General features: G+C 39.1%; 1 protein-coding gene across 2 annotated transcripts in view; it reads right to left on the bottom strand.

Moving 5' to 3' along the window:
* The window catches only part of Med14 (mediator complex subunit 14), a 91,237-nt gene that overhangs the window by 26,329 nt on the left and 49,762 nt on the right, over nucleotides 1–15,146 (bottom strand). For both annotated transcript variants that reach the window (XM_039099757.2, NM_001191727.2), the window contains exons 17-22: nucleotides 9,303–9,463; nucleotides 9,072–9,218; nucleotides 7,919–8,010; nucleotides 6,416–6,568; nucleotides 5,877–6,146; nucleotides 919–1,056 (exon numbers count right to left, since the gene is read on the bottom strand). In XM_039099757.2, coding sequence (XP_038955685.1) covers nucleotides 919–1,056; nucleotides 5,877–6,146; nucleotides 6,416–6,568; nucleotides 7,919–8,010; nucleotides 9,072–9,218; nucleotides 9,303–9,463 — 961 coding nt within the window. The remainder of the gene's footprint in view (nucleotides 1–918; nucleotides 1,057–5,876; nucleotides 6,147–6,415; nucleotides 6,569–7,918; nucleotides 8,011–9,071; nucleotides 9,219–9,302; nucleotides 9,464–15,146) is intronic.

Here is a 15,146-nt window from a genome sequence, read left to right as displayed (position 1 = left end):
GCATTTATAGTACTGTGCTAGTTGAAAAAGATTCTGGATGAGGAGCAGTCAGTTACTTCATAAAGTGCCTCTGAAGGCTGTTCCTTGGAACCTTGCCAACAGGTTGTATATTCACATACAACTAACATCAACTGCTAAAGGCTCCAGCCAAGAGGCAGTATGTGCTATGACACACAAGAGTCTTCTTCCATGCTCGGGAGTCACAAGGCACTGGGTGAGGAGTACAAGGTTAACGACAGACTACTTTCTATTTCATGAGAGACAAGGTGGAAACAAAGGCTGGCTTGAGGACTGTTCCAACTAGACATGGGAAGGAGTCAGAAGAGAGCTGAGCTGAAAGCTTTGGAGCTGTGATCGGCTGGCTTACTGAACCCTTGAAACTATGGTCTAGCTGGCTCTGCAGATTCCTTAGTGAACAACAGCAAACTTACAACAACTGCCTTTGAAAGACAGAGCAAGGCTGCTGTATAAAAGGTTGCCCTGCATCCAGCAGGTGACTTTTTTCCCAATTGGAAATGAATACTAGAGCTGGAGAGATGGCTCAGTGGTTAAGAGCACTGACTACTCTTCCAGAGGTCCTGAGTTCAAATCCCAGCATCCACATGGTGACAACCATCTGAAACGAGATCTGGCGCCCTCTTCTGGTGTGTCTGAAGACAGCTACAGTGTACTCACATACATAAAAATAAATATTTAAAGAAAAAAAGAAAATGAATTGTGTAGTAATGGAAAAGGCTTTGACCGGAGGTGCTCATTCCCTACTGATAGAGGTCTCCTTGTTGTCTCTGTCTCTGACAGATAGGGGTTTCCTGGGCTTCTTAGGCCTTCCAAAGACATCCTGTCTTTTAACAAAGAAATGCTAACACCTATAGAAGCTATTCCACAGATGGGAAAGGAGAATTTCAGGGAGACATTTACCTGTTGCTGAGGTGGCTGGAGCTGTGATATTAAAGAGTCCATCATGTCACCTCCTATAGGAGAAGGAGGGTTATCATCCTCATTGACAGATCTTCTCCGAGCATCTTGATTGCTATCCACAAACATGTTCAGGAAAGTCTACAGATAGAAACACACATTTACGGTAGCAAAATATCTTCCAAGTTTTTCCCCATGTACCCATTTGTTTGTATATGTGTGTATGCTTGTGTGTGCATGTGTATGTATCTGCAATGGCATATTGGTTGAGGCCAAAAAACCTCTTGCAAGAGTAAGTTCTCTCCTACTACCAAGTGGCTTCCATGGCCAAGTCTTGGGTTGTCAGGCATGACGACAAGTGCCTTTACCTGCTGAGACATCTCACAAGCTAAGTAAAAAAATGTATAATCTATGAGAATACTATAACACAAGCGTATTACGTATACGTATAATACATATATTACGTATATCCCTGAAAATGATATTGTGACAACCTTATGAGACACTATGAGTTCTGGAGGGAGATAGCCAATTGAGGTAAACTATAAGCAATGAAAAATAGTTAAGTAGACTAAGAATACCCTAAGAGCACTAACCACATGGCATTCTCTGACGCAGAAATGAAGGCCGTCTACATAAGCATGGAATTACTCATCAGTAAAAGGTTCCTTTTTCCTTTGTTTGTTTGTTTTGGGGGGGGATGTTGAGGCAGGATCTCACTATCTAGTCCTGGCTGACCTGGGGACTCACTATATATAAAGACCAGACTGGCATTGAATACAGACATCTATCTACCTTGATTTGCTACAATTAGAAGCATTTGCCACAATGACAGGCACAAGGTCTCACACCTTAATCTAGACAATAAAATTTAGAAAAATGAGTAAGAATTAAGTGAATGATCTTAGCACGGTAACACATGCCAATAACCATGACATGTAGGAGGCAAGAGTAAGAGGACTGTTGGAACAGAGCCCAGGCTGAACAAAAAAACAAAACTCTATTTTTAAAAAGATATGATCTACACAAGGGAGATGGTTCCGTTGGTAAAGTGTTTCTACATAAGAGGGTTTCTGATACAACGCCAGGTGTGGCACTGCACAGGTATAATCCCAGCACTGGGAAGCTGCAGCTAGAAGGATCTCTGGGATTTGTAATCTAACTAGTCATGTGAATCAGTGAACTCCAAGACCACGGAAAGGCTCCATCTCAAAAAGTAAAATAAAGAATCAAAATAGTTGAACATCAACCTCTGGCTTCCACACCTACACACGCATTCCTACAATACAAGCATGTACCCCCCTCATACACTTGCACACACAAAGTTAACTATTGGTGCTTTAGATTTCATAATTTTAATCCTGAACCATCTGGAGTGAGACAGTCTTTTCAAATACGACATGTTATCAAAAACTTAAGCAAAACTACTAGAGTTTATGTCCCAAGCAATGCCTTCTGTGTGTGTCTCTCAGTATGTGCATAGATTCCATGTTCAGGTATAGGTCAGTGGAGGACACTGGGTGTCATATTCTTATTTTTTTGAGACATAGTATCTCAAAGAACCCGAAGCTCTCCATTTAGGTTAAGCTTGCTGGCCAGTAAATTCCAGGAAACCAGCTGTCTTCATTCAACAATGGATGTATAGTTACACACAGCCAGGCGTGGCCTGTCCTTTTTATATATGGGTACTAGGAATTTGAACTCAGATTCTCTTTCTTTCAGAGCAAGTGCTCTTATCCCACGAGCCTCCTTTCTAGTCCCTGATTCTCCACTTAATACCCCCTTACCATCTTCAAATAAGCATGTCATTATTTCCTTAAAATCATAGAGCATTATTAAAGGAACATGGTCTTTCAAATGAGAGAAGGAAAAAATAGTGATAACTCTTGAAGCTGTTGGAAGCTGCTAGAGCGGATGGCTGAACTACACAATGAGAAGACTCATAATCTAAGCAAGCCACCGGGAAAGCCAAGAAGCAAAGCTATTTCCATCCAGATTCTCGAGACACTTTGGAAGTAGCAATGCCAGTTACCTTGGCAGTTAAGAGCTCTGGCTGCTCTTCCAGAGGGACACCAGTTCAATTCTACGCACCCACATGACAGCTCACAAACGTCTGTAACTCTAGTTCTGGGGAAGCAGACACATAAATGGTGCACAGACATATATGTAGACCAAACTCTTAAGGCTGATAAACTGAATTAATCTATATTTTTATGACTTTGGGTTGCTAGACTAAGGACATGCTATTTGGGGAGAGGGGGCTCTATATCTGTGTTAATAGGAAAGAAAAAAAGGCTCAAAGTAATAAGGGTCAGATTTGATGGAGGAAGACCCCCTGAAGACCTTCATTGCAGACAGGAAGGAAAAAGAAATCAAGAAGACTAAACAGGACAGGTAACGTGATTTGTTGATCCCGCTATATAGGAACAACCCTGAAACTGGCTGAGACATAAAAATGGTCTAGCCACAGCTTCAGCTATACATAGCTTATGAATCTTGTTGGATACAGAATTTTCAAAATTCATCATGCCATCTTTTCATGTGGCATGAATGAACATTTATTACAATTGATTATTGACCAAACTAATTCATAAAAAAGACTATTGTCTTTCACCTGCTCAAACAAGGAGCAAAAATGTATCCTTAACTGATCTGTGTACCTTGCATATTCCATACAAATATTTTTATAGAACTAAATATTGTTTATAAGATTCATATATTACAGAATGAACCACCAAGAGGGCAGGCCTGACAAGATTCACCCTTGGGATGCTGAAATGATCTGTTGCTCGGGCTCCCTGCCTGATCCTGCTTCAACTGATGCTGTTTCCAGAGACTTGTTTCCAGAACAGCTTGAGGAAAGGCTGCTAATCCACAATGATCTCAGTTCATCCAGCCTTTCAGACAGTTCCAGTCAGAACTTCAGTAAAAGCTCTGAACTTTCTCAACACATGAAGACTAGACAACAAATGTTAGCTAGCTTTATTTTGACTTAACCTCTTTTTCAACTTCCTTTCCCCAATTCAGAAGGAAGCAATTAAAAGAATACTGTCGTCCTAGTACCTTAAGTTGGAGTAGATGGTTTTGGTTTTTATGAATTATAAATGTTGTTACTTTAAGGGATAATTTACAAATAATTATGGTCATGGACACAGAAGAAATAAGATAGGGGGCTTACACTTAGGAATTTCTAGCTTTCCTTCTCTATCCTTTCTTTTTCAGGTAAAGGGAAGAAGATTGGTAAGAAATAGGGGCATATAGAAATGTCCTAAGAAATTAGGTGACTAAGGATAGATTATTATATCTACTCTTAAATAAAAGCATTTTATAGCCATAATCTTACAATGGTAGAGATCTTCATGTTTTGTTGCAAAATTGAGGCTATATTTTGTCATTACATTGATAGAGAATTTCATTATCAATACAGATTTAAGGTTTTCATTAGTATAAAGCTTTGAAGATACAAAATCTAAAATTGCTATTGTTACTCTTAGACAGGAATTGCGCCTATGCAACTCATTTGAGAATACAAGGCTTAGACTCAGTCCTTTTAAAAGCTGCTATTACAAACTGTTTAGGGTGATTAATACAAGTTAAGGGTCAGATAGTAAACTCATGGTTGTATTAGATTCTAATTTAGTTAATTACAATAAAATGTTCTCATTTTCAATCAAAGAGTAAATAGCTAAAAATAATGTTTAACAATTCAGTTATGCTATATATAGATAGATGGTCTTCAAAAGCGTCAGAGAACCACAGAATCTGACATTCAATATTATTTCATTTTTAAAAGATCGTTTTACTACGAGACATGTCTGTTCCTGACGGTCTCCCCATTCCACTTCAAAGAAAATGTTGAGCATCAATGCCTCCATGTGGCATTGCTTCAGTTGTGGCAGGCTAGCCACTCACTGGGCAAGAAATGCCCTGACTCCATATGCAGACAAAATGCTGTCCAAAAAAATGAACAGACACAGGATCATCAACTGTTAAATAAGCTCTGCCAAGACAGGGTAAGCTAATCCTTCATAGGTCCTACAGTGGTTCCAGAGAGGTTTAAGAGACTTGAGATGACACATCCTGAACGTGGGTAACATCTTTCCTAGGCTCAGGGTCTGGGGTACTGAACTAAATAAAGGAGAAAGCAACCTGCTCTTGCTTCCTGACCAGGAGCACAACAGAGCAACACAGCTCAAGCTCCTGCCGCCATGCCATACCATGAGCCACACCAATCCCCGCAACCTTGTTTTGACTAGGGATTTTTGTTCCTTTGCATGTAGACCTGTGGGAGCGCATTGTGTGTAGTTGAATATGGAGGCCCAAAAGGACATCATGTATCTTCAAGAACAACAAGAATATTAAAAAGAAAAAGACTATGGAATCACAATTGCTACTTAATCTTATTGTAAAATCAGGAGAAAGGCCAATGTATTTATTTATGTACTGGAAGGAGGAAAGAGGATATAAAACCAAGTTTTCAAAGGTGTGAATCCTCCTTTTTCAGGATGAAAATTACTCAACAAAGGACAGTGTTCCTTGGTACTCAGAGACATGGCTATATAAACATAAAGAGCTACCTGACAAGTGAAAACAGGTTTATCCAAGGAGCAGGAACACAGCAGAAGTGGGGTAAGGGAGGAAGTTTTCAAAACCAGCCTTTAGAACTATTTGACCCCACAAATACCTTTCATGAGGATCTCCAGCAATAAAGTCTTCCTTTAAGGTCCCAATTAGCAAATGCACGGCTCCATCTTACTTACCAGAGAATAGGAAACAAGGGGCTCCAAGCATTTCATGTACAAAGACACAGAACTTCATGCAAAGCCTAGCTCCTCCAAAATGAGGTTGCAGAGAGATACACCAACTTTACTGCTTACTACATCCTAATGGGACCACGTTTCTCCCTCAGAGGACTGTTTTCAAGGATATGTTCATTTATTCTCTAACAAGGAAGTGTGTACCTTTAATCCTGGTGCAGGATAGAAGCCTTCAACTAACTTGCTGTTATCAAAAAGACTATAGGCACCGTCCCGTATCGCCACGACACCTCGACTACGGCAGTATATGTCAATGCAGTACATGTTCCTGAAGGCCAGTCTGATGTGGGTGGATGATTGTGGTAATATGGAGAAACACTGGTAGGCGGTGTTAGTTCTCTGAGTCAAGCCCAACATTGGGACAGTAGGGAGTTTGTTGATGGCATTTAATGGTGCTTGAGTATCGAACAAAACCTAGAAGAAACAGGAGAGATCACTCAGTTGCCTGACAACTGCAGAAAACTTCTGATGTCTCACTGTCCCAAATGAGCATTCTGGGACATTCTAAAAAACTTTCTCTTGACGTAGACTAGATCACTTTAATTAAGTTCTTCAAGGAAGTGCTTCAAACATGAAAGACAAAGACATTCATCTTAGTCATTAAAGACAAATGCAGATAATTTTTGAGTTCTTTTGTAATAACACACTAATAGATCTTAAGACAGAGAAGTGAATGTAATTACCTGTAATAACTGAACCACATTTGGTGTTTTGTTGAACATTTCTTGAAGCTGATGGAGAATGGTATTGTGACAGTTACTGCAACCTGAGTTTGGGCCAACTGTTCCCAAAGAAATGTGAAATTTCTGATGAATGGAATTCCACTGGATACTAATCTAGATCAAAGAGAGCACTTGCTGAACAAATTGCAAAGTTACAGATTTGAAATGAAAACATGATAAAAGACAAGTAAGCAAACACTGACATGAGATCTTTTTGTAAAAATGAGTAATGCAAAATTTGGTCCCAAACTCCAAATATGATATTCAAATAGATGAACAGAGCCTATGAGCATGTATATCAGCTCCCCTTTTCTATATAAACTAGAAAAAAATATCTTTAATTCTCAGGCCTCCCTTTTCTATTCAACTGCAGAGTCATATTCTCAATGCCACCAGCTAAGAAGCACTGTTACAATGGAAGAGGAAGCTACTTTAGATGCATGCTCATTCAATGACTAGTGCCTTCAGACATCACTAGTTAGGAATGTCTAAAGAGAAAGAGTATACGTTTTCTATAAGTCTCTGTGCACCATGTACATAGCTGGTGTGCAAGGAACCTTAGGAGTGGATTTACAGATGGCTGCTGGGAACCCAGAGCAGGATCCTCTGTGAGACAAGTACAACATCTCAATCACTGAGTCCTCTCTTTAGTTCCCAACTGATTAGATTTTTAAGGAAAAGAAGTAAATAAGTATAGATTACAGGGAGTATTATTTAGGATTAAGACATGAACAAAGAATGAATATATTCATATAATTCAAACCAAAGATAAATTGTATTTCTCACAGCCATTCATATACAGACAGACATGAATCTCAATTGATTTGAAGTCAGTGAAGGAAAAAAAAGTCAAAGTGCTTGTTTTATAATCAAGATCATATGCTCTAAAGACACTATAATTTATTTTACAGTTTTAAAGAATTAAGCATATATCATACTTTTATTTCAGCAAAGCATTTAGAATTTATGATGTTACTTGAGCCTTTATTTAAGGCAATTTTCTTTTCTTTGTTTCTTTTCCAAGCCACAATGCCTGGCAACTGTCATTTAAGGTTTTTATTTTTAAAAGGTACATAAGAACTCTTGCTCCTCTCTTGCTCTCACCATCTTACCCCTTTGTCCCCTCTCTCCCCATTACCTTCCCCCTTCTCTCCATAATCTTCTACTTCTCTCTCTCTATTCTCTCTCTCTGCCCCTAATACCCTCTTAACTCCCCTCCCCATGCCCTGAATAAACTCTATTCTCTACTAAAAAAAGATACATAAGAAAGGAACTTCCATTTTTATTATATTTATTTTATTTCACATGCATTGGTGTTTTGCTTGCATGTATGTCTTGTGAGCTTCTGTGTGAGGGCTGGGAACTGAATCGGGTCCTCTGGAAATACTGACAGTGCTTGCTCATAACTACTAAGCCATCTCTCAAGCCTCCCCAGAGCTTCCCTGTTTTAATTCATATACTTACTGAACTTCCTTTGGTGGTTCCATAACACAAGATAAGTTTGCGATAATTATAAACACGAACTTCTGAGAAAATATTCAGATGAGCAGGTATTTCTAAGCAGAAACAAATAAAATGAATTGATAGGACATGCACATTTTTAAAAAGCAGGTATGAAAAGGAGGGCATTTTGGCAAATTCAATGCCTAATTTGGTGTGATAAGATCTCCTTGAACCCCAGATTTTCCCTTAGAGTCTCTCTGTACTAAGGATGATGGATATACTCCTGGATATTGCTGACTTTACCTGTCAAGGGCCTGTATAGGCCCACACTGCCATGCCTGTTTGTTTGTTTGCTGTTCGTTGTTTTAAAAAGACAGTAGTAAAAGAAGCATGGAAAGGCAGGACAGAGGAGGAGAGACACGGAAAATGTCTAGTGCAGTGGCTAATACAGCAAAGCACTTTCTCTGCCTCCTCTGCTACCGATTTATGCTCTTACACATACCAGCTCTACGACTTTCGGCCAAGCTTTTAAGTCTCTATAACGTTTTTGTCATCTGTAACACAGGGGATTACCTATTTCCTAAGAAGCTGTTCAATTTAAATATGCTGGTGCTAGTCCCAGCCCAAGAATTGAGCCGTGGGATAATTTTGAGCATTTATGAGAAAACACCCCCCAAAACAAGACAAGTATCCTATGGCCTCAATTTCTTCAAAAACACAGAATCATTCTTGGAAAGTGCTTTTGTTCCCTTCCTAGGTGTAGCACATAGGAGTGCTGACCCTCGCAGCATAAATTACATGATGTCCTGAATGAAGTTGGCTAATGCATGAGACTTTCGTCTGCCTCATTTACTGCCTCCATCCTCTCAGGTCCTCTAGAGTGGTGTCAAGCTGACACAGCACAATGTTTATTAGACTGCACGTGCACAGTAGATGAGTACCGTATTATAACGCAAAAGTGTATTACTCATAAGTCTATGTGCCCAAATTTCTAGAAATAAAAGAAACCAGCTATTTTCATTGGAGAAAAGACAGCAGGCACACCGAGGTAAAGGAGATAATTTTCCTCAGATACACTTTGGACTATATTCTTTTTTAAACAATATATAGGTTTTACCTTTTCTCTTACATAAAGAAGGTACTTTTAATTTAAAAGGAAGACTATTACATGTACCTGGTAGAGAACGTGCAAATTCCAACACACACTCATATAATCGGGCAATGCTACTCCAGTCATTAAGAAACATTTCAACTACTTTTCTACCGCCAACAGGTTCAGACAACAGATTTTCATATGTCAGGTAAACATGTCGGGATGGTCCTAAAGGATTCAAAAGAGAAGACTAATAGTAATCAATGCTTTAAAACTACACACATAAGCAAAAACAGTGTGTAAAGATCTCACCTTGCTCCCTGGTAGAAGTGCCATTAAGCGGACAATTTGCAAACACTAACTCTGCCACCCATGTGCGGTTATTTCTACCTTGTAATCGGAAAGTGCAATCAAGAAGAGAACGGTCCAGGGCCTTTTGTGTTTCCTCACTGATTCCTTTACAGGGAGGAATTCTGGTGATGAAAGACAGCATATGAAATGTATGTTATGCACAGAGTAAACATGGCACACAGGGTATAACGACAGAGCTTTAGGTTCAACATGGTTTCTGGATCCCCTCTACAAAGCAACAGTTTCCAGCAATTGGTAATATTTAAGCCACATCAGTTCACATCAACCTATATTAGAATTTTCATCTTAACTCCTCCTCAACTACCCCCCCATCAGAGACAGGGTTTCTAGTTTCCTTCTATGGCACTGAAGACTATATAATTACATCATACAATGCTATGAGACAATATATTTTAGCTGGCATTTCAGTAGTGATGAAATAATAGGTGTTATATAGTATCTCTCAACTCATAGATTGGAACTCAGATTTTATAGTTACTCCTATGAAGGCAAAAACACTAAAATGTATGTAACAAGAAATACAGAAACTTGTTTTAGTTTTCTTCTTCAGAATACCCAGGATAGGACTCCTCGGTCTTGGCAATATTACTAATTTTGACTGGACAATTCTTTATTGAGGGGGAGAGGGGGGTGTGTTGGGCCTTCATGGCCTCAATCTACTACATGCCAATAGCACTTGACCCCTATTTCTCAAGTAATGATAATTATTTTTAGACATTGCCCTTAATGTTCCTTGAAGGGTAAAAATGGCCCACCTCCAAGTTGAAAACACTGACCTGGAATTGAAAAACAGTAAGAGACAGATTTGGGTTTTTATTGTTTTTGCATATGGCAAAAAAATAAATATATAGGTAGAGCGGTAGAGCGAGTGAAATATACTGCATTAAAATATAGTACCGCAATGTTCTCAATTGAAGCTTTCAAAACATCTTCTCTTCAACATGCAGATTTTTGCTTTGTTGTTTTATTTTTCTAGAGTCCAGGCAGGCCTGAAACTTGCAGCAATCCTCATGCCTAAGCTGACTGAGTTTTGAAATTATTGACAGAAACCAAATCATCACCAGATAAAGTTAGCCCAATAGAAAAATGTCAGAAAGATGAGTGCACTGGTGAGGCCCATGGGGCTGGCAGGCAGCATGAACCAGAGGGTACACAGGAAATGTGAGCATGTGGCCCTTGGCGGACATCTTTACTGGCTTCCAAAGGCAGAGTTTGGGCAACACTAGTCAGGTGCCCACTGGGGCCTCCAGGGCAGCCTCAGAAGTGGACTGCCAGCAGTGGAAGGGTTTGGACCAGGCACCAGACTCCTTGAGCTCCCACTGGTAGTTTTTAGCTGAGGGCAGGGACAGAGATAGGTAGCTTCAAGAGAGGAGGGCAGGTGAGAAAGTAGGTGGAAAGAAGTAGAAGGTCACAGGCCTGAAGAAGGAATGAGGCCTCCAGGACCAGTAAAAAACACCCAGAAAGAGCAATAAACACTGTCATAAAAAAAACTGCTTAACTACCAAGAAAAACGCATGGGCCATGCAGCAGAAAGATGGTGAATGCCGAAACACTACCTAGTACACAGATTATGAAAAGGCCAGGAGTTTAGAATACAATAATCAAATGTGCATAATCTTTCTAGAATCTGTGGAGATGTATAGGGCCAATTCCATATCTTATAAAACTCTAGAATTTGGCGAAAAAAGAAATGAAAGTATTCAAGATATCTAGCTATTGATAGGCACTAGTGTAGACAGGCAATTATTCCCTAAAGAACATGACTCCTCTAATAAGTGCATATGGTAGCCCAAGTGTGTATGTAATCCCAGCTACTTAAGATGAAGGCAGAGGGATCTCTAACTCAAGCCCATCTTGAGCAACTAGAACTCACATAGACCCTGCGGATATAGCACAGTTGTACGGAAAATACATCGAAAGGAAACAGTTCCATCCAAAATGCATTACAAAAGTAGGGCTCAATAACATGCTGATACCGCCTCCACTAGGAAGGCAATTCGATTCCTACACTAGGGACCAGAAGCAAGATCAACTTGCTATTTCAGTCAAGACTAGACTAAGCTACATAAAACAGTCTCAAAAAAATGGGCAAAAATCCCAGAATGCATGGCAATATTGAAAGGCACTTGTAAAACAGACAAATGACTCAGATATGTGTGGCTTTTATGATCAAAGTCCAAAAACATACCGAGATCGCAATGTTTGGAAATGTGTCTTTCACCCACAGCTTTGGTAGACAGACAAATATTATGTTCCACAGTGGTCTCTCCATCCATATTAAAAGTCAGGGATGGTGTAGGAGCCACGTGAAGAGCAGATATAATCAATTGGTCAGTCAGAGCCAGACAATCATAGTACATGGGGGATTTCACCATGCAGTATTTAAACAAGCCATTTCGAAAAATCTTTACTCTAGCACTGGTTTCTCATGCCCGACTGCTTAAATAGAGGGTAATGTGGGTGCCAAATCAGAATGCAGTTATTGTTTTTGCCCAATTACTGTATTGTTGTAAGAACAGGTAACTATCATAGAATTAGATGATACTTTAAAATATTTTCTTTTTAAAAATTCATTTATTTTGGAAGTAAAAGTATACATAATGTGCCTTGGTGTGTCGGAGGACAACTTGCACAACTCAGTTCTCTCCTTCCATGATAGGGACCCTAGGGATTAAATTAAGAGAGACAAGATTGGCAGCAAATACCTTTATCCAACAAGCCATCTCTTAAGTTTGGTTTAGCAACTTGTTGTGGAGAGATTTATACCATCTGGCATATCCCAGACTACTTCCGTAAATTACTCCTAGAAAAGCCTCTCTTTCTATGTAGATGTATATTTACATTTTGATATGCAAAGGTGGATAGGGGGATACACATACACACTCACACACACATACACACACTCTCACACACACACTCACACACACTCACACACACACTCACACACACATACACACACACACACACACACACACACACACACACAAACAGGTGCACATGCACACCAAGGGAGAAGGACAACAGTGTGATTCATTTAACAAACTGTGCTTTGTGTTGGCATTAATACTAATAACGACTGCATAGCAAAACCTGAGACTGAAATTGAATATGCCATGTTATAGATAGCTCAATCTCTATTTGTATTAACCAGTTTTCTTGGAACTCTCCAAAAATATTTTGAATATAAGTGCTTTGTCCCCCTTTATTGATTATTTTGAAACATTAGCTATAGCGTTTGCCTGGCACAGAGTAAGGGAACTAGATAGAGCTGGTTGTTTAAAGGTAACTCTAAAAGCTGACTTCCACTTAATCCACTCAACTTTATGTTGCTTCAATGTATAAGTTAACTGACAGCGCAACTCTTATTTAGGGTTTCCATTGCTGTGAAGAGATACCATGACCAAAGGACAGCATTTAATTGGGGCTGGCTTTCTGGTTCAGAGGTCCAGTCCATTATCATCACGGCAAGAAAAATGACAGCATCCAGGCAGGCATGGTGCTAGAGGAGCTGAGAGTTCTACATCTTCATCTGAAGGGAACCCAACATGCCACTCTCTATGAGCTAACCATTTTCAAACTACCACGCCTATGTTGGATAAGTGATTTTCAACTTGCTCACCCTTAGACCTCACAACACAGTCATTCTTGGGAAAGCTCTATAGCAGCTAATTCAGTTGGACATTTCACCTTGTGTTTGAGAATATAAATGCAGACATGTACTCGGTTCACCTTGGGAAGATTTTCATCACATCCATCTGAACAAAAAAATGAAAGCACAGAACCTACATATATCCGAAGTGAGGACTAAAGGAAATAAAGACTCCATTCAAGTTCTCAATTACAGTAGACCTCTGAAAGGGCACCCTTGGCATTTTTAGTTTTTGTTGCTAGTGTTAAGCTTTTGAAACAGGATTAACTTTGATAATTCTAGTATGATTATACTAGTAGAGAAAATAAAACCAAATCCCTCTAAAGGAATGTGATAAAAACTATTACTGTAAAATACACAAGAATGAAGAACTGAGAGATCAAGAGACACGGCTCAGCAGTGAAGAGCACTGGTTCCTCTCCCAGAGAGCTTGAGTTCAATTCCCAGTACCCACAGGGCAATTCACAATTGCCTATAATTCCAGTTGACTGCTTTTCCTTGACCTTCAAGGGTACTGCGCACGCCTTTCATGTACACACACACACACACACACACACACACACACACACACACACACACACACACACAGAGTGCACAGACATTCATGCAGATGAAATAACCATATGCAAAAAAAATCAACACAAAAAAATAAGAACTATGGAAACTATTTCATGAACAAAGAGGGTTAACATGATTTGAAAACTTCAAAAAAAACTTTAAAAAGTTTAACTTAAATAGTACTCCTGGGTGATGTTTCTGTAGCACTGAACAACCTGAGAAATTAAACTAAACTCCTATAGGGGACATGTAATGTATGTCAGCTCTGTCCTGAGCAAGGTTCACAAACATCACAAACTATATATTATAGCCTTATGGTGACAAGCAGAAAGGTTACTGAAGGAGTGAAGAGTAAAATCAATATCCAAATGTGGCAGGAAAATAAAGGAGGAAGGTTATGCATGCACATACACTCAGAATAGAGGTCTGAGGACTTGGAAAGAAGAATCATCCCTATCTGCCAGGCCTTGGCTACAAAAAGCAAAGAAAAACTAGCCATGGCTGAGACCGTGTTGAGTTCAGGTGAAAACTGAAGTTTACCTTGGGGCTCAAAAGATAAGCAGCATGAGCGAACTCTCTCAGATGAGTCCCATGTCATCTGTGCTAAAGGATCAAGGTTCTGAGTTAGCAAAGGTACCAGGTGAGTGAACCAGAGCATCTGAAGAAAGTTACTGTGTCATAACTGGTACTTTCATTTCAGATGCCCATTCAACAGGCTTTCAAAGCTTAATGCTTTGAAATAAATAAGTTGGAATAAGAACAGAACATATTTTCAGCAAAGAGAAGAAAAGGCGCCCAAACTTAGAGCTTAAAAAGTTTGACTCATTCTCTTTTTTGATATTAATTCATCTAGGACTAAATGTTTAAAAGAAGAGTTTCTTAAAATCAAATGCATTTTACTTATAATAACCAGTATAAAATTTTAATTTAATAAATCATAAATTTAATTATTTATTTTTGCCTTCTTCCCTTTAAACACCCTACCATGATAATGGAATTTACTGAAAAACGATATCTTTAAATCTATCTTTTTTTTTTATTTTCCCTTGACATTGTAAATATAGAGGGGAAAGGAAGAATTAAAAACTTTTCCTTAAATGTTACGAAAGGAAGTTAAAAAAGAAAAGAAAAATGCATGTGTTCTAGGCAGGACACTTCTGAGTTTGCTTGAGTTCAAGTAGAATGGGTACTAGGATGTAGCTCATCTGACACGTCCGAAGCCCTGGGGCTCCATCAGAGACAAAATGTGAAAGCACTCGGAAAAATGTTGACAAGATGCTTCTAAAGATTGGGAAAACTAAAAAGAATAAAACACTAATGCTATTTTCATCTACTTATCTGTGATGGCCAAATAAAACTTGTTGATTTTGTATCTATATTTTTTTTGGTTCTTTTTTTTTTTTTTTTTCGGAGCTGGGGACCGAACCCAGGGCCTCGCGCTTCCTAGGTAAGCACTCTACCACTGAGCTAAATCCCCAGCCCCGATTTTGTATCTATATTTTATGCAAAGCAATTCAAACCTTGAACTGATCTTCTCTTTTCTACCTTCTGAGTACTGAGATTATAGGCATGGATTA

Source organism: Rattus norvegicus, chromosome X, assembly GCF_036323735.1.
Source record: "Rattus norvegicus strain BN/NHsdMcwi chromosome X, GRCr8, whole genome shotgun sequence".
Lineage (NCBI taxonomy): Eukaryota > Metazoa > Chordata > Mammalia > Rodentia > Muridae > Rattus > Rattus norvegicus.
The sequence above is the reverse complement of the archived record's forward strand: the minus strand, read 5'-3'. Positions and strand labels throughout refer to the sequence as shown.